The 18252-nt window shown below is 44.8% G+C and overlaps 1 protein-coding gene across 6 annotated transcripts in view; it reads left to right on the top strand.

Moving 5' to 3' along the window:
* Window positions 1-5892: 5892 nt before the first annotated feature.
* Window positions 5893-18252, top strand: part of pcbp4 (poly(rC) binding protein 4) — a 52048-nt gene continuing 39688 nt past the window's right edge. For 2 of the 6 annotated variants that reach the window (XM_043708497.1, XM_043708492.1), the window contains exon 1: window positions 16440-16520. In XM_043708497.1, the coding sequence (XP_043564432.1) occupies window positions 16455-16520 (66 nt within the window). In that variant the 5' untranslated portion in view covers window positions 16440-16454. Of the gene's footprint in view, window positions 6035-7043; window positions 7069-16439; window positions 16521-17937; window positions 18096-18252 lie in introns of those variants that run through there. The other 4 variants (XM_043708494.1, XM_043708496.1, XM_043708495.1 and 1 more) reach the window with 4 other exon arrangements.

Raw genomic sequence — 18252 nt, 5'->3', positions numbered from 1 at the left:
ATCATTTATACAAATAATTTGGATGTGAACATAGGAGATCTAGTTAGTAAGTTTGCAGATGACACCAAAATTAGTGGACAGTGAAGAAGGTTACCTGAGAGTGCAACAGGACCTTGATCAGATGGGCCAATGGGTTGAGAAGTGGCAGATGGTGTTTAATTTAGATAAATGTGAGGTGCTGCACTTTGGAAAGACAAATCAGGGCAGGACTTCCAAACTTACTGAGGTAAGGTCCTCAGGAGCGTTGCTGAACAAAGACCTTGGAGTGCAGGTTCATAGCTCCTTGAAAGTGGAGTTGCAGGCAGATAGGATAGTGAAGAAGGAGTTTGGTATGCTTTCCTTTATTGGTCAGAGAATTGAGTATCGGAGTTGGGAGGTCATGTTGCAGCTGTGCAGGACATTTGATAGGCCACTGTTGGCAAAAGGGAAGATGTTGTGAAATTTGAAAGGGTTCAGAAAAGATTATAAGGATGTTGGCACGGTCGGCAGGTTTGAGCTATAGGGAGAGGTTAAATAGGCTGGGGCTATTTTCTCTGGAGCATCAGAGACTGAGGGGTGACCTTATAGAGGTTTATAAAATCATGAGGGGCATAGATAGGTAAATAGACAAGATCCTTTCCTGGAGTGGGGGAGTCAGTACTAGAGGGCATAGGTTTAGGATGAAAGGGGAAAATTTAAAAGGGACCTACTGAGCAACATTTTCACGAAGAGGGTGGTGTGTATATGGAATGAGCTGCCAGAGGATGTGGTGGAGGCTGGTACAATTGCAATAATTAAAAGGCATCTGGATGGGTATGAATAGGGATGGTTTAGAGGAATGTGAGCCAAGTGCTGGTTGGCATGGACTTGTTGGATCAAAAGGTTTGTTTCCGTGCTGTACATCTCTATGACTCTATGAGCATGGAGAGAGGGATGTTATTGCACAATGGTAGTGTCCTAACTTTGGGTCAATAGATTCAGATTTAAGTCCCCTCTGCCCTAGACATGTATTATATAATATAGTCAGTTCTGCTTTAACGCGTGTTTCTTCAACGCAAATTGGCTATAATATAATTGAAGAATTTAGACTATGATTTGTAGAACGCAAACTTTCCTTACCTGTATTGGTTATATCACAATTCCGGCCCCATTGGTTTAAATGGTGTTGCTATTACGTGATTTTCTTATAATGCAGGAATATATCAGAACAGACTGTATCTAAAAGGGTTGATTTAGAAATATCTATTAGCATGAATAAAAGACTAGAGGATTATCCAACTAGCTGAAGATAGAGAGTTGGGATAGAGGGGGCATTTTCAGGATAACAACCTGAAACTGGAGGGGGACCAATATCTTGGTAGCCAGATTTGCTGGTGCTATAAGGGAGGATTTAAGCTACATTGGCAGGGGGTGGAATCCTCAACAGCAGGGAGGCACGTGCAAGGCTGGAAGGAGATACAGTAATCAGAAGTAGTAAGTTGAAGAGACAGGTCAGGCTGGAACACAACAGGGAGCAAGGAATGTATTGCAATGCAAGAGGGCTGGCAGGTAAGGCTGATAAACTCAAGGTGTGGATAGGTACGTGGGACTGAGATATTATAGCAATTACAAAAACATGGCTAAGGGAGAGACAGGACTGGCAGCTTAATGTACTCGGGTGCAGGTGCTTTAGGTGAGACAGAAGTGATGGAGAGAGGGGAGGGGGAGTTGCATTTTGAATAAGGCAAGTATCACAGCAGTAATCAGAGATGAAATCCAGTGAGGCTTTGTGGGTGGAACTAAGAAATAAGAAGGGGATAGTGACGTTATGTGGGTTGTACTATAAGCTCCCAAATAGTCAACGGGAATTAGAGGAACAAATATGCAGGGAGATTGAGGAGACTTGCAGGAGCAATAGGGTTGTCATAGTAGGGGATTTTAAGTTTCCTAACGTAGACTGGGAGTGCCAGAGGGTTAAAGGCTTAGATGAGGTGGAATTTGTTAAGTGTGTTCAGCAAAGTTTCCTCAAGCAGTATATCAAGGGTCCTACTCGGGAAGGGAAAAAATCCGATCTACTCTTAGGAAATAGGGCAGGCCAGGTGACTGAGGTGACAGTGGGGGAACACTTTGGGACCAGGGATCATAGTTCTATTAATTTTAAAATAGTTATAGAGAGGGACAAAACTGGTCCACAGGTTCAAGTTCAAGACAGGAGCTTGCAGAGGTTGATTGGTGTAGTTTGTTTGCAGACAAAGAGATCTCTGGCAAGTGGGAGGCCTCTAAAAGTGAGATAGCTAGAATTCAAGGTCTACATGGTCCTGTGAGGGTGAAGGTCAAGGTTAGCTGAAATAGTGAACAATGGATGACAAGAGATATTGAGGCTTTGTCCAAAATAAGGAGGCATGGCTCAGGTACAGGCAAATGGGATCAAGGGAATTCCTGGATGTATGTAGGGGATACAGGAATTTACTGAAGAAGGAAATCAGGATGGCGAAAAGGGGGCACGAGATAACCTTGGCCTAGAAGATATGGGTGAATCCAAAGAAGTGCTTTATGTATTTAAAGGAAAAAAGAATAACTTGTGAGAGAATAGGACCCCTCAAGGACCAAAGTGGACATGCATGTGTGGAACCGCAGGAGATGGGCAAGGTCCTCCATGAATATTTCTCATCTGTTTTTACCATGGAGAAAGACATGAAGACTGAGGAACTTGAGAAGTTAGTGGTGATATCTTGAGGACAATCCATATCACAGTAGAGGAGGTGTTGAATGCATTAGAATGTATGAATGTGGATAGATTTCCTGGTCCTGACCAGATATATTCAAGAATCATGCAAGAGGCTGGAGAAGAAATTGCGGGCCTCTGGCTGATATTTTTGCATCATTATTAGCCACGGGTGAGGTCCTGGAAGACTGGAGGGTAGCGAATGTTGTGCCCTCATTCAAGAAGGGCTGCAAAGAAAATCCTAGGAACTATCGGCCATTAAGTCTAACATCTGTGTTGGATAAGTTACTTGAGAAGTTTCTGGGGGATAAGATATACATGCATTTGTAAAGACAGGGTGTGATTAGGAGTAGTCAGCATGGCTTTGTGTGTGGGAGATCATGCCTCACAAATTTGTTAAGAGTTCTTTGATGAAGTGACCAGAAAGGCTGATGAGGGCGGGTGGTAGATGTAGTCTATATGGATTTCAGTATTGTCTTTGATAAAGTTCCATATAGTAGGCTATTCTGGGAGGTTAGATTGCATGGAATCCAAGGGGAGCTGGCAAAATGGATACACAATTGGCTGGATGGCAGAAAGCAAAGGATCATCGTGGAAGGATGCTTATTGGACTGGAGACCTCTGATTAGTCGTGTAGCTCAGTGGTCAGTGCTGGGCCCATTGTTGTTTATTATCTATATCAGTGATTTGGATGAGAATGTCCAAGGCATGATTAGTAAGTTTGCAAATGACATTAAAATAGATGGTAACATGGACAGTGAGGAAGGTTATCAGAAGTTGCAGCAGGACCTTGATCAGCTGGGGAAGTGGGCCGAGAAATGGCAAATGCAGTTTAATATAGCTAAGAGTGAGCTGTTGCATTTTGGAAAGTCAAATCAAGGTAGGGGTTTAATGGTGAATGGTCGGGCCTTAAGGTGTGTAGTGGATCAGAGGGATCTTGGAGTTCAGGTGCATTGTTCTCTGAAAGTGGAGTCACAGGTAGGCAGAACAGTGAAGAAGGCTTTTGGCACAGTGGCTTTCATCAGTCAGGGCATTGAATATAAAAGTTAGGGAGTTATATTGCAGTTGCACTTGGAGTATAGTGTTCAGTTTTGGTCACCTTGCTATAGGAAGGGTGATATTAAACTGGAAAGAGTGCAGAAGAAATTTACAAGAACATTACCAGGACTCAAGGGTCTGAGTTATAGGGAGAGGTTGGACAAGCTAGGTCCTTTGTTCTTTCGAGCCTAGGAGACTGAGGGGGCTCTTATAAAAATATATAAGATCATGAGAGGCATAGATATGGTGCATGCATTCAGTCTTTTTTCCCAGGGTTGGGAAATTGAGAACTAGAGGGCATCAGTTTAAGGTTAGAAGGCAAAGAATAAAAGGGAACCTGAGGGGCAACTCTTTTTACACAGAGGGTAGTACGCATATGGAATGAGCTGCTAGCAGAAGTGGTTGAGGGGGAACACTAACAACATTCAAAAGGCATTTGGACAAATATATGGATAGCAAAGGTTTAGAAAGATATGGGCCAAATGCAGGGAAATGGGGTTAATGTGGATGGACATTTTGGTCAGCATGGAGTGGTTTGGGCTGAAGGGCCTGTCTGTATGCTGTAGGACTCTGTGACTCTATAGAGTCAGTGCTGGGAATCATAATTATTTTCAATATATAAATGATTTGGATGACTGAAATCAGTATACAATACTACAGCTATAAAATAGGCAGGGAGACAAGTAGTGAAGATGACCCAAGGAGTCTACAAAGGAACATAGACAGGTTAAGTGAGTGGGCAGAGTGGGCAAATACTTGAAAGATGGAATAGTGTTAGAAAATGTGAGGTTATGCACTCTGGCAGGAAGAATAGAGTTGAATATTATTTAAATGAAGGAACACTGCAGAAAGTTATAGCATTTGGAAGTTCTTGTGTATGAATCACAATAAAGCTAGTATCGAACTTCAGCAGGCAACTGGGAAAGTAAGTAGAATATTGGCCTTTATTTTAGAAAGAACAGCATATAAAATAGGAAGTCCTGGTAACATCTGTGACAAGAGAAATAGAGTTAACATTTCTTCAGAAGAAGAATAAGAGTCCTATCAGATTTGAAATGTCAACTCTGTTGCTCTCTCCATAGATGCTGCTGTATTTTTCATAGTACAGGCTTGCTGGACCAAATTGTCTTTTCTGTACCGTATGATTCTATGCTTCTGTACCAGACCTGCTGAGTTTCTTCAGAATTGTTTCAGGTTTCCAGCATCCACAGTATTTTAGTTTTATAAACATTGGGAGACTACAGCTGGAATACTATGCAAGATATTGGGCCCCTTATCTACAAAAAGATATACTGGCATTGGAGGTAGCCGAGAGACGTTTTATTAGGTTGATCCCAGGAGTGAAGGGGCTCTGATTTGAGGAGAGATTGAGTATCATTGGAATTTGGAAGGAGAGGCGACCTTATTGAAACATACTTGATTCTCAGGGATCTTGACAGGATAGATACAGAAAGGTTGTCTTGCCTTGTGAGGAAGTCTAGGACCAGAGGGCATAATCTCAGAATAAGGGGTCATCCATTTAAAATGGAGTTAAGGACTTTTTTTGAAGGTGGTGAATGAGTGGAATTCGTTACCATTTTGAGGGCTGTTGAGCATTTTCAACGCTGAGATAGCTTTTTTCTTAATCAGTAAGGGAATCAATCGTAATGATGATAAAGCGGGCAAGTGGAGTTCTGCATTATCAGATTAATCGTGACCTCATTGAATTGTGGAACAGACCTGACAGGGCTTACGTTTGCTCCTCCATTTTATGGTCCAAGTCTGAACTGGTTCTTTCCTTCAATATCCTGATGGCACCCTCGCACTGCTTTGTCAATTTTATTTGCAGATGGTTCTTTTGTTCTCAAGATCTGTTCTGTTCCGTTCTTAAATGTAGGTGCCGTTCCATTTCTACAAATTGTTTTGCGTTTTGCTGTTTATTTTTGTTCACACCCAGTCTGTGATTTGGGGTTTCGAACCACCTCCCTCCCCACAAACACACACACTATTGAGCAGATTAAATGGGCCATTGTAGGATTGATGTGGCCGACAAGACTGGCGTCGCGTTTGACTCCTAAAGGGTTAATGAAAGCTGGCACTTCAGCGACCGCCCATCTTTTGAGAGTGGGGGAGGGTTTTTTATTGCTCTCTCTCTCTCTCTCTCTTTGTTAATTTCAGCGGAACAGTAGATGTGAGTAAGACGCGTCATCGCCGGTTCTTCAGTATTGCCTCATGGTGTGAAACTCACTGAACCCCAGGAAGTAAGTTTAGGATATCAAACAGCATCTTCTGAGCAGAAGAGAGGAATTGCCTGTGTTGTTTTCGAAAGCGAAGGTAGGCACAGTCTGCGGAGTGGGGTAAAACAGGACGGGATCTGCCCCGGATGGAGTGGGATTGGATCTGGGAGAGGGGGATGGGAGGGAAAGAAACCTTCCTTCATTCTCTCGTGTTCCGACATCCTCCGGCCTGACCGTGTGGTATCCCCGTAACTTCCTCCAGCCCTGCAATCCTCTCGGATCTCTCTGCATTCCCTCCCCTCCTTTTGATCTGAAACCGTTGTCAAAGGTGCCCGTACCTTTTGGGATAATTCCCTCCCGAAACCCGCTCTGTTTCTTCCCCTCCCCCTCCAACCCCTCAGGGCTTGTGCGAATCGAGTCGCTTGAGCACAGGCTGTGTTCATCTTCCTGTGGGACCTAGTCTCTGAGCCGCTCCCCTCTGAAGGTTCTGTTGAACTGCGGCAAAGGCACTCGCTAAATCCTGTGGGGCACCATCGCCTGCCGCAATGGCATTCTGATTTGATACGCTTCCCCTGGAAGTTTTTTTTTGTTAGAAGTGAAATTGCAGAGCCCCATTTTGTTTTTTAATCGCTTGTTTTTTTTTGCTCACTCATTAGTCTCTCTCTGAACAGAAATGGTATTAATCGAGAGCCTTTTTTTTTGCTGAGTGAATATAAATGTTGGATCCATCCATCGCAGATTCTTAAGCTAAAGCTATGCATCGGCTCTAATCGTCAATGGGAGCAGATGTCCCGGGAGGAGTCGTCCTTTGTTGCCTTGGGGGTGGGAGCAAGGCAGATCAAGGGGAGGGGTCTAGGGGAAGGCAGGGATTATCAGAAGCAGGATCCTCCTCCCTACCAGCTCTAATTGGGACCCGTTTCCATTTTGTGTGTGTGTATGAGAGACCACTTGAGCCCCATTGCTGTTACAATGAATCGGTGGAAGGTGGCAGCTGGCAGCTCAGACACACTGACCCGAGCTGATAAGCCCCAAAGGTCATTGCGGTCGGGTCTGTGTACCGTCAACGTGACGCTTTATCTATAAACCGGGTCACTTCGGGACTGCAATTTGGAGGGGCTTGGATTCGCCGTGGTAATTCATCATGACATTCCGGAATTTAGAAAAGGCGGGGTGAATTTGGTGAAGAGTGGGGACCCCCCCGGGTTTTAACGCTTGGAGAGCGGGTTGATTGCTGTCGGTCATAGTTTCGAACAAGAGGTAGCCCCATGGGTGGGGGTGGGTAGGCATTTCCTGGCGGCGTTTTTCATGTGGACCGTCCAAAAGTTTACGTTATGAGTGAACGAGGTGCCACCTCAGAGCCAGTAGTTTTGTGTTGTACACAACAGGGGGCCTGAGGACAGATTTGCAGGAAGGCACTGGAGGGTGGGTGCTGCACTGTCGGAGGTGCTGCCTTTCCGATGGCACGTTAGACCGAGGCGCCCTCCTTTTTGTTGTAAGGGAGTCCACGGAAGTACTTCGAAGGCGAACAGGTTGTGTTGACATCGGGTTGCTGGACCATAATTCACCCCACCGCCAACATCATCAAAAAGAAAAGGTTGACATCCCGTTGTGGGATCTTGCTGTGCGCTTGCTGTTGTATTTTCTACAGTGCCAGCGGTGACACCTCTCCAAAATTTGGTATTGACATATTCAGATGTCCTGAGACAGTGCAGCGTCTGGTGGTTATGCAGGAAGACCCTGAACTGTACTTTGTGATTGGCAAACTGCTTGGAGAGAATCCTGGAATGGTGTAGGGATGATGAAATCGTGAAGAACGATAAATTTTCCCGAGATAAATGACTCGTCGGCATGATTTAAAGAATGGGCCCGCAAAGGTGCTTGCTTGTACTGAACTGACTGCTTTTAGCTGAGTCTGCACAATAGCCTCAGCCCCAGATGAAGGTTGCTCCATACTGCTGACCAGTGCTCTTCCCTCACTTGCTCAAAGTTAGCAAACCTCTTGAGTCCTCGACTCACGGTGCCATAATCTCTCTGTGTTCAGGGAGGGACCCAATGCGTTCCGAACCCCATTGCTATCAGCACCAACTGGATTCACACAAGCTCCCTTGCCCTACTCTCCTCTTTCCACTTCTCCCTCTTCTCACTCCCACATTCATCCCTTCTTCTAACTCGTCCCCTCCCCATTCCCCTCGACCCCCTCCCCCCTAGCATCTCTCCTCTTTTTTTGTTCCCCCTCTCCCTTGTGTATCTCTTCTTTCTCTCACCCTGGATATGTCTCACTGCTACAACCCTCCCCCTCCTGCCGTTCCTCTTGCAGATTCCACTGAACACAGGAGGTTGTGACAGGCCCTGGTGCCCTGTTCTGTTGGTGTATAATTAAACAGACGGGAGCAGAATTAGACAAATCAGGCAAAAGCTGCCTTAGCCCTCAGAAAGCTGAGGGATTATTTAAGAGTGAGCTACAATTACAGTGCCAGGAAACAAGGGGAGTGGGGACTGGCTGCTCCAGTTATGTGATATTAACCAGACAGTGCTAATTTCCATCAGTCTCTCAAATGCTGCAGTGTGAAGCAACTCTTGCTGTGTAATTGTTGTTTCCAGTCTCCCTTTAACACCTAAAGCTTAAAAAGTGTGACTAATGTTTCTTACAGGGTACCTATCAAATATTTTACTATCTTAATAACTCCATTTCTTGTTCCTGATGTTTCCTTCAGTCAATACTCCAGGTGAAACCTTTAATAAAGAGCAGTTAAACCTCAGCTAGAGTATTGTCCAGTTGGGGACCCTGTATACAGGCCCAGTGTCAGAGAGCTGTGAAGAGTTGGATGAGTGGCTACATATGGGGATACATTTTGGCACTTCTAGCTTAAAATCCATCGTCGTAGTCCAATGTGGCAGTGTCACTGGCCAAGATGAACTGAGAGGGGTTGTGGGAGGCTGGTCTACTGCAGTCTCTAACCTGCCTTGAGCATGTTTTTACATGTTCATTCAGTAATGTGCACTTTGCTGCCTGGGCCAACTTTTATTGCCCATCCCTAATTGTCCTGGAGAACGTGATTGTGAATCATGGCCTGCTTAAAACACTTGCAGTATGACCGCAATATTTTATTGGTTTGATAGGACACAATGGCTCACTAGGCCATTGAGATAGTAATTAAAAGTCAACTGCATTGCTGTGGGTCTGGACTTCCATCTAGGACAAACTAGTAGGTACGGACAACAGATTACCTTCCCTACTGGGATTAGCGAAACAAACAGGTTTTTTTTAAGAGCAATTGACAATATTTCATAATCATCATGAAGCTTTAAATCCTAGGTTTTTTATAATTAAAATTCCATATGTGCTATGGTGGGATTTGAACTAACTCCCAGAATACTGCTACCATTGGGACTGGGCTTGAAAATACAAACTATGGGAGGAAACAGTTTGATGGGCCAAATGGTCATATTGGCCTTTGAAGCTTTTCCTACACAAGTGTTGTAGTGAAAGAATACTTGACCTTAATACACCCACAGTTTAATCCTCTCCCGTTCAACAGTATGACTGGTCACGTTGTCTTGGCTTTGGAGATTTGATGATGTAATGGTCCTTGCACACAGAGTTCTGTTGTACATAAATGTTTTTGGATCATAAAAAATAGGGCAGGAAGGAGTAGACCATTTAACCGATCAAAATCATTGCATTATGTGACAGAAATAGGAGTAAGGTTGTATACACAGTGGGTCCTGTTCAGACTGTCAAGGTGTCAGTCTCCAATTTTATGAATGGTTTTGGGGGAAGATATTAGAGGGCACAATCTTGCCCTCGCTGGAAGTGTCAAGAAGGTCAAATGATTATTCATTTGGCCTACAGAGGTAGTCTCTTCATTGTCCCTCAGCTGCTGAGGTGGAGAGAATGAGGAACTCTTGACTTACCAGAGATAAATGTCTTTAAGTTAATTGACGACTTCAATGTGTCACCAGCTCAATTACCTACCTCCCAGTAGGTGAGAAAGTGACTGGTTTCCTGCCTGGTGACTAGCCTGCTGCTTTTTGGGATGGGGAAGCTTCCATTTTCTCCAAACTGGTGCATTGATTCTGTGTATATGAGTGTTTGTTTGTGTGGGGAATGCTGGGGAGACCTGAAAGTGGAAGAATAGAATCCTTTTATAGGGTGGCACGGTGGCTCAGTGGTTAGCACTGCTGCCTCATAGCGCCAGGGACCCAGTACGATTCCAGCCTCTGGCGACTGCCTGTGAAGTTTGCACGTTCTCCCAGTGTCTGTGTTGGTTTCTGCTGGGTGCTCCAGTTTCCCCTCATTCCAAGGGTCTGTTTCCGTGCTGTACATCTCTATGACTCTATGTGCAGGTTAGGTGAATTGGCCATGCTAAATTGCCCATGGTATTCAGGGATGTGTAGGTAAGGTGGATTAGTCAGAGATAAATGTTGGATAATAGGGTGGGGGAATGGGTCTGGGTGGGTTATTCTTCAGAGGGTCAGTGTGGACTTGTTGGGCTGAAGGACCTGTTCCACATTCTAGGGATTCTATAAAATAAAGTAAAAGACTTATCTTCTCACCATTGGATCTCCTGAACAGTAGGCTATAAGTGATTGTCTGTAGAACCCAGAAGCTGTTGGTCTTCTGTTTGGCAGGACTTCAGTATCAGGGTCACTGAAAAGAAACATCTCGCCAATCTCTGCTGATTGGGGCTCAGTACAGTGGGCTTTCTCACTGGGAAGGAAAGTGAACACACTGCCTCTGCCTTTTTCTTTCCCACCACACCCACCAACCCACTCACACTCACGTGACAAAATGCTGAGCCTGCAAAATGGGATAACTCAGCCCAAATGAAAGAACTGAAGTTGGGGGTGGGTGATAGATATGTTTGAAAGGCCATCTTTAAAACTCCACCAGTATCAGAAAGATCATGGCAGGATGAAAGTCTGTTCACAACACAGTTCAACTCCTCAACAGTATCTTCACTCTTACAGGGATTAGCAGGGTATATGCAGGAAGGATGCTTCTTTGGCTGGAGTAGGAGGGGTTTCAAACCATGGAACTCAGTCTCAGAGTAAGGAGCAAGCCATTTAGGACTGAGATGAGGGGGAGGGAAGTGAACTATTAGAATTCTTTATCCTGGATCGTTGTGGAAGCACAGTCATGAAGACCGAGACCAATGGACTTCTAGATATAAAAGATTTGAGTTGTTTTGTGATGGCGGCGGGTTGGGGGGGTGTTGGATAGTAGTGTGGGACAGTGGCGTAGAGGCCATAATAAAACAGCTTGCTCAATGGTTGAATAGACCCACACTCCAGCTCGTATTTCCTGCGTTCTAGCATAAAAAACGCGTGCACACAGCATCTGTGGGTTTTTCCTCTTTCTGAAACAGTCTTTACAAACTTTTGCTCCAAGGTCACTTGATAGGAGCAACCTATTTTTCTCCCAAGGCCACTATTATTTGCCTATCATCCATCATGTGCTGATTAGGCCTGGATGTGTGAGAGACTGTCTCTACCAACCAGAAACATGGTTATGACAGGTTGTTATACTCTTGGTGAGCCCAGTCTTTACATTAAGCAATCTTATGGCCTGTAATTATTCTAATTAAAACCTGGGTGTCACATTTGATGTTAGAGATGAGCTTCTGACCTATTTCTACCTCTGTTCTATTACCCAAAATCCCTGGTCACAGCTTGGCTGTCGCTGAAATGCTCATCTACACCTACATTGCCGTGAGTCTTGACTCTTCTAGTGCAGGTATAGCTGATCTGCCACAGTTCTACCTCCTGTAACCTTGTGGTTACCCAAAAACAAAGCTGCTGAGCCCGGAGTTATCAATTGCCCGTGCTCACTCAACTACAGTAGCTCTTGTAACACACCTCAATTAACATTTTCATCCTTGTTTTGAAATCCCACCATGGCCTTGCACCTGCCTATCTCCATGATTTCCTCTGGCCTCTCACCACTTTGGAATACCTGTGTATCTTAGATTTTGCCTCAGCCCCACATTCTGGAATTCCTTCCCAATACTTTGTCTCTATTGCTTTCCGCCCTTGAGCTGCTCCTTAAAAGCTTCGTTGGCTGATCTTTTGGTCATCTGACCCGATATCTCTTTATGTGGCTTGATGTCAAATGTTATTTTTATAATGCTCTTGTGAACTGGCTTGGGAAATGTTTCACTGTATGAAAGGTGCTATATTTGTTAAGTTGTACAGTCACTGGGCCCTCTAACGTTTGAAAATTCAGGCATTGCTGTGGAAATGATTGTTTTGTGGCTTCCCATCTTCTCTTCTGGTATCTGAATGTAATTGCTCCTGAATACAGCTTGTCTAAGAAGTGATCGAAAGGGAGAATGAGTTGTGCAAAGGACGAGTGGGAGTAGGAAAGATTTAGCTGTCTGTGCCGCAGACAGATCTCCTCATGTCATTGAATTTTTCTGCCCCGAGAGATTCTGTTAGTAACTGTAACATGATGCTGCCTTGACTGAACAGATCACAGGCAGCCAACTGCTGCAATATCCTCCACATTGAACTCACTTTGTAACCTGAGTTGACCATACTGGGAGAGAAAATTAATTTCCACTGCAGCAGCATGGAATTTCAATTCAATTAAATTTTAAAATTTGGTAATTGAAAAGAGTCTAGGTAGCGGTAGTCGTGAAACCATTGGTAGTAGTTATGAAAACTCATCTGGTTCACCAATGTCCTTACTTGGCCTGGTTTACATGTGACTCCAAACCCAAAGCAATTTGGTTGACTCTTAACTGAGCTTTGAAGTGGCTGAGCAAAGGATTCATTTCAAAGACAGTTAGGGAGGGCCAGCAAATGCTGGCCTTGCTTGCGATGTCCACAGAAAAACATTTGTCCCACTTGGTCTGTGGTTTCCATTTGGTGGTCCCTTTGACTCAATGTGGAGTTGGCTCGGGAGGGTAAATGATCCCCCTTCATGTGGGAGGTTGGAGGGAGGGAAACAGTGTGAGGGAGGGAGGGAGGCTGCAGAGAGCTGGTTTTGGGTTGTGGAGTGTAAATCTGGGTTCTGGGCAAGGAGCAGTACCAGTGTCTGTGATTTCTGTTCCTGTCCCTATACTTGGAGCCCACAGGATGGGTGGAGCTGTAGGGCAGCGACTGGGGAAGAAAATGCCTGAGGCTTCCTGATGCGAACACTTATAAAATTCTGGTTGGGCCCCAAGAACGGAACTGCACCAAGTTCAGATCATTACAATTTTAATTGAGTGTTCTTGAGAAGGTGAGGAGGTTTACCAGTGGCTACAGCAATTAGGGGTTTTAGCCATAAGGTTAGATTGAAAAGGCTGCAGTTCTGGGGGGAGGAAAGGAAATTGAAGAGAGACTTGATCAAGGTTATGATTGGTCTTTCAAAGAGCTGATGATATAAGGAGTAGGGAACTCAGATTTAAAATTTTGTGTAAAGAGGTGTAGGGGGCAAATATGAGGAGGAATGTTTTATGCAGAGTGAGAATGATCTGGAACTCACCAAATGAAACTGGATGGGGACATTGGGGACCAAATTGGTTAGTGAGACTGACTAGGTTGTTGTCCAGAGTTGATCTAGACTTGATGGACCAAATGCTGTCCCTTTTGTGCTGTGATGAGTCTATGATCCTGACTATTGTATCAAAGGAATGTGGAACAAGGATGAGCAAACAGAGCATCCTCAGAACAGCCTCCAGGAACTGAAAGGTTTACGCTTATGTTTCTGCTCCCAGATCTATTGACCTTGGCTCTGACAGGGTAGGGGTTAGTTGTAGCTGGGTTTGGATGTGGCTGTGATGCCCTTGTTGGTTGAATAGCTAGCTGAAACTTAATTAAAAGGCTAATGGATCAAAAGAACAGTGAGGTGTGGTGGACAGTGGAGGGGAAGAAGATCAGGAAGCAATGTTTGGTGTTGGGGTTTTGCTAACGATTGAATTAACAATTTGTCCAAACTCTTCCCCTCCCTTCCCCACTTAGAAAACATGGTGAGTAATGTGGGGACTCATCAATAGGGAAGGCTCAGTGTTGGGTGAGTGTCTTTGACAGGTACCTGTCAATGGTTGTCTCAATCTGTCTCCAAACTGAACAGGAAATAGGCCCTGATGAGCTTTAAGCCCATGCAGTTTGATGCTGTTTCTGGGCATTGAGTAACATGATGGAAATTAGGTGCCCATTAGACTGCAGCAACTGTGGACAATTCTGCCTCATTTCAGCCCAGTTTCCATAGGCACGCACACTATAGAAGTCAGTCTGTGCCTCTCTCTCTCTCTCTCTCTCTCTCTGAGCTCTGTCTTTTGTCTCTGTCTCTATCTGTCTATCCTTTTAGGTTTAGCATCAGCATAGGGACTTAACACCAGTCTCTCTCTCTGCAGAGATTTACCAGCTCTTTGGTTTTAAATAAAACACTCCCTACAGTGTGGAAGCAGGCCACTGAGAACACTGACCCTCTGAAAAGCATCCCACTCCCTACCCTATGCCTGCATTTCCATGGCTAATCCACCTAACCTGCACATTCTTGGACACTATGGGCAACTTAGCATAGCCAATCCACCTAATTTCCACATCTTTAAATGGTGGGATGAAATCCATGCAGACAGGGAGAGAAGGTGCAAACTCCATAGTCGGTTGCCTGAGGTGGGAATCAAACCTAGGTCCTTGGTGCTGTGAGGCAGCAGTGCTAACCACTGAGCCACTGTGCCACCCTTGTGAGCAGTACAGAAATGTCTGAATTGCAACCCACGCTCCCATGTCCGAATGGAAACAGACTTCTATTTTTATTTCTGTCTCTTGCGATTAGAGTTGTCACTTATTAAGCTTATTAGAGATTTCAATGAATCTTCAACATCAACAAAGATAATGAGAATGCAATGAGCCATTCATTCACTGGATTCTGGCTGTCCCCTCATGTTATCCTCCCCATCCAGCTCCTATGCAGTGCCGCACTCTGCTTGCCACCTTTTCTACAGTTCTGTTCATTTAAGTCATTGAGAAGTCGCAGGTTTATTCTAAACAAAACCCTCTATTTATACCATCACTGCTCCTAAAGGCTGACACTGTAAACATGCAATTCTCTCCCATTCTCCTCCTGCCCCCATACACATCCTGTGTGTTTCCAGTTTAAAGTTAAAAATCGCACCTCACCAGGTTATAGTCCAACGGTTTATTTGGAAGCACTAGCTTTTGAGGTGCTGCCTCTTCATCAGCTCATCTAACTATGAAAAAAACCATGAGTTTGTAAAGTGTGCTTCGAGACATCAGGATGTCCCACGTTCTGTGTAGTCACCGTTGGGGGAAATTGTGGGAGTCAGTTTGTGTGCGTGAAACTCTTTCCACTCTCCTCTCAAGAAAAAAGTGATTCCTGTGAGAGAATAATTTTTGGGTCTAGTTGAAGGATGACTGTGGAATCAGAACACTGGCAAGAACTTCAGTATTTTTAAAGAAAAATATTGCTGTGACATCTAGGTTGAGGTAGATGGGGCTTCCAACAGTGTAGCACTCCCTCAGTACTGAGCAGGACTGTCAGCCTGAATGTTCGGTCACAAGATTGGGACTTAGAATTGCTACACTGTGGAGCAGGCCATTCAGCCCATGAGTCCACACCGACCGTCTGAAGAGCATCCCCTTCTCAAAAACACTCAAGAAGCTTGATACATTCCAGGACAAAGCAGCATGCTTGATTGGCACCGTATTCACCACCTTCAACATCCACTCCATTCATCATATTGCTGTACAGAGTAGCATCTACACATTGCACTTGAATAATTCACCAAGGCTCCTTTGACAGCAGTTTCCAAACCCATGATCTCTAGAATATAGAAGGACAAGAGTAGCAGATACATGGGAACACCTTCTCCTGCAAATTCCTCTCCAAGCCACTCACCATCTTGAAAATATATTGCTGTTCCTTCACTATTGCTGGCCAAACCAACAACCAATCTTCCTGTAGAGCATTTTTACTTCCTATCTGAAATAGTGAGGGTCCCTCTCAACATCCCCTCTCTCTCAAGACTGCAGCAAAGCAACTTGCATTTATATAGCACCTGTAAACATGTAAATAACCTAACAGCACTTCCAAACAGATTTTGACATGGAGCCACAGAAGAGATACTTTGCACATTCTGAGATACACTACAAGGTATCAAAGGCACAGAGCTATTTGTTTCAGAACCTTTGATCCAGGAAACTGGGGGCACCAATGATGTAGCAATTCAAAGGCAAGGACAGTCAAAGAGACCAGAATTGGAGGATGCTGAGATCCTAACACCCTGTGGAACTGAAAGAGGACGCTGAAATAGGGAAGGAGACACTCCATGGTGGAATATGGAAATGAGAATAAGAAGTTTACAACTGAGATGTGGTATAATCTGGAATAAAGGGTGAATGGGACTTTGGTGCCTGGTTTTAATGATTTGAAATTTACAAAGGGTGGAAAATGAGCCAAGGAAACAGGCAATTTTCAAACCAGAAGGGAGCATGGTTATGCACAGATTGGGTGATGTTACAGAGTTTGAGAGGAAACACTGGTATTGACTCCATGAAAAACAGCCATGAATGAAGACCCAGAACCTGTGGAACTGCAGCTTTGGCAAATTTTGATGGAGGACGAATCTGAAGTGAGTCCCATTTGCTTTAACTGTACAATCATACAAACACATGAATTAGAAGCATGAGTATGCCATTTGGTCCATCATGTTCACTCCAGTCATCAAACATCCATCTATTCCACTGTGTGAGAACATGACTGATGTTCATGGCCTCAACTCTGCATTCACAACTACGCCTCATTACCTCAGATTCTTTACAAACCAAGGAGCCAATCTACCTCTGATTTAAAGTAGTAAAAGATCCCACCTCTGGGGAAAAGGATTCCAGCGAGGTCTCCTTTTTTCATTGGCAAGACCAAACACAGACTTCATGCTGTCTGTAAGAATAATTCTGACCTTGCAGTTGCTTGCAAATAAACCACCTTTCTTTCATTTTAACATTTCTGTCCTGGGCTTGCTGAAATGTTCCAAAAAGCACAATACCTCATTTTTCACTTTGGCACTTGACAGCCTCAAGGTCTCAGTGTTGAATTTTACTTTGCACTGAGTTGAGAGGACCCCTTCCCTCTCTTTCACACCATAATCTACACCCATTTTACATTTCTTTTTCTCTTTCACTACTCTTTAAAAACTCCTTTTTGTCTTTTGTACTGGGTCGCTGTCTTGGACTGAAACATTTAACTCTGTCCACAGATGGCATCTGCTGAGTTTCTCCAGCTTACCCTGTGCTTGTTTCGTAGATTTATGATCCTCAGAGGGGAAAAATCCTGTTCTGGGGCGACCCATTTTGGAATGGTGTCTGCTAGTTTTTGGTTCAGAATCGCTTTGTTTGAGTAAAAGGGAAGAAGGCAAGTTGCTTATTTCACTGAGGGGGCAATTTGCCTTTCCTCAAAAGGCCATTGACAGTGGACACCACTCAGGTTTCTGGCCTGATCTTGGTTGTGTATTGTCATCCCTATGAGATTGAGCTGGTTTAAACTACTATCATATGATATTGAGGTAGGAGTGTCAACAAACACTTTCCGAAAAGAAACGGAAAAAAACTGCCTGACCACCACATTCAATTAAATTTTTAAAGAATTAATAATACATTTTGGGTTGGGGATGTTAGAACAAAATATCGATTAATGGGTAACTTATTGCTGTAATAAGCCACACATTGAGAAATATAGGGAATAGCTTACTTTTCTCTGCTTGGGGGACTGAGGCCAGATACAGCAGTTCGGGCTGCAATTAGACGAACAGCTACTGGTCGCTGGAGGCAGCATAGCGTGAGGCTGGGCGGAGCAGCAAAGGGCAGTAACGCTGGAGGCGCTTCCTAGCCGCGTGGGGCAGCAACGGCGCAGTCTGAGCCTTGCAGCTCGAGCAGTAACGCTGGAGGCTCATCCTGGCCACTAGGGGCAGTAACACTGGAGGCTCGTCCAGGCCACGAGGAGCAGTACCGTTGGCAGCCCGTCCTGGCCGCTAGGGGCAGCAGCGCGGGAGGGGTTGGAGGGGATCGCGCTCGGAGTCCAGTGGAGCCGCGAGGTCAGGAGCTGTTTCTCGACAGCCGGAAGTTGCTCTGAAAACGATTTTTAAAAATTTCCAGCGCTCGGTGGAAGCGGTGTAGGTGAGAACGGTTTCGGAGAGCGGATTGCGACGCAGGTAAATGCCCGACGGCGATTCCCAATTCTCGGCCTCGTGAAGGACGAGAGCTGGGGGCCGTAGAGGCGGCTTCCGTTCCTCAGATTGGACACGCACTCAGACCCGCTGCTGAGGGCCCGTCCTCTTCTCCGCGCTGCCTCCATTCCCCGATTCAGCT

The sequence above is a fragment of the Chiloscyllium plagiosum genome, chromosome 18 (assembly GCF_004010195.1).
Source record: "Chiloscyllium plagiosum isolate BGI_BamShark_2017 chromosome 18, ASM401019v2, whole genome shotgun sequence".
NCBI lineage: Eukaryota > Metazoa > Chordata > Chondrichthyes > Orectolobiformes > Hemiscylliidae > Chiloscyllium > Chiloscyllium plagiosum.
The sequence above is the reverse complement of the archived record's forward strand: the minus strand, read 5'-3'. Positions and strand labels throughout refer to the sequence as shown.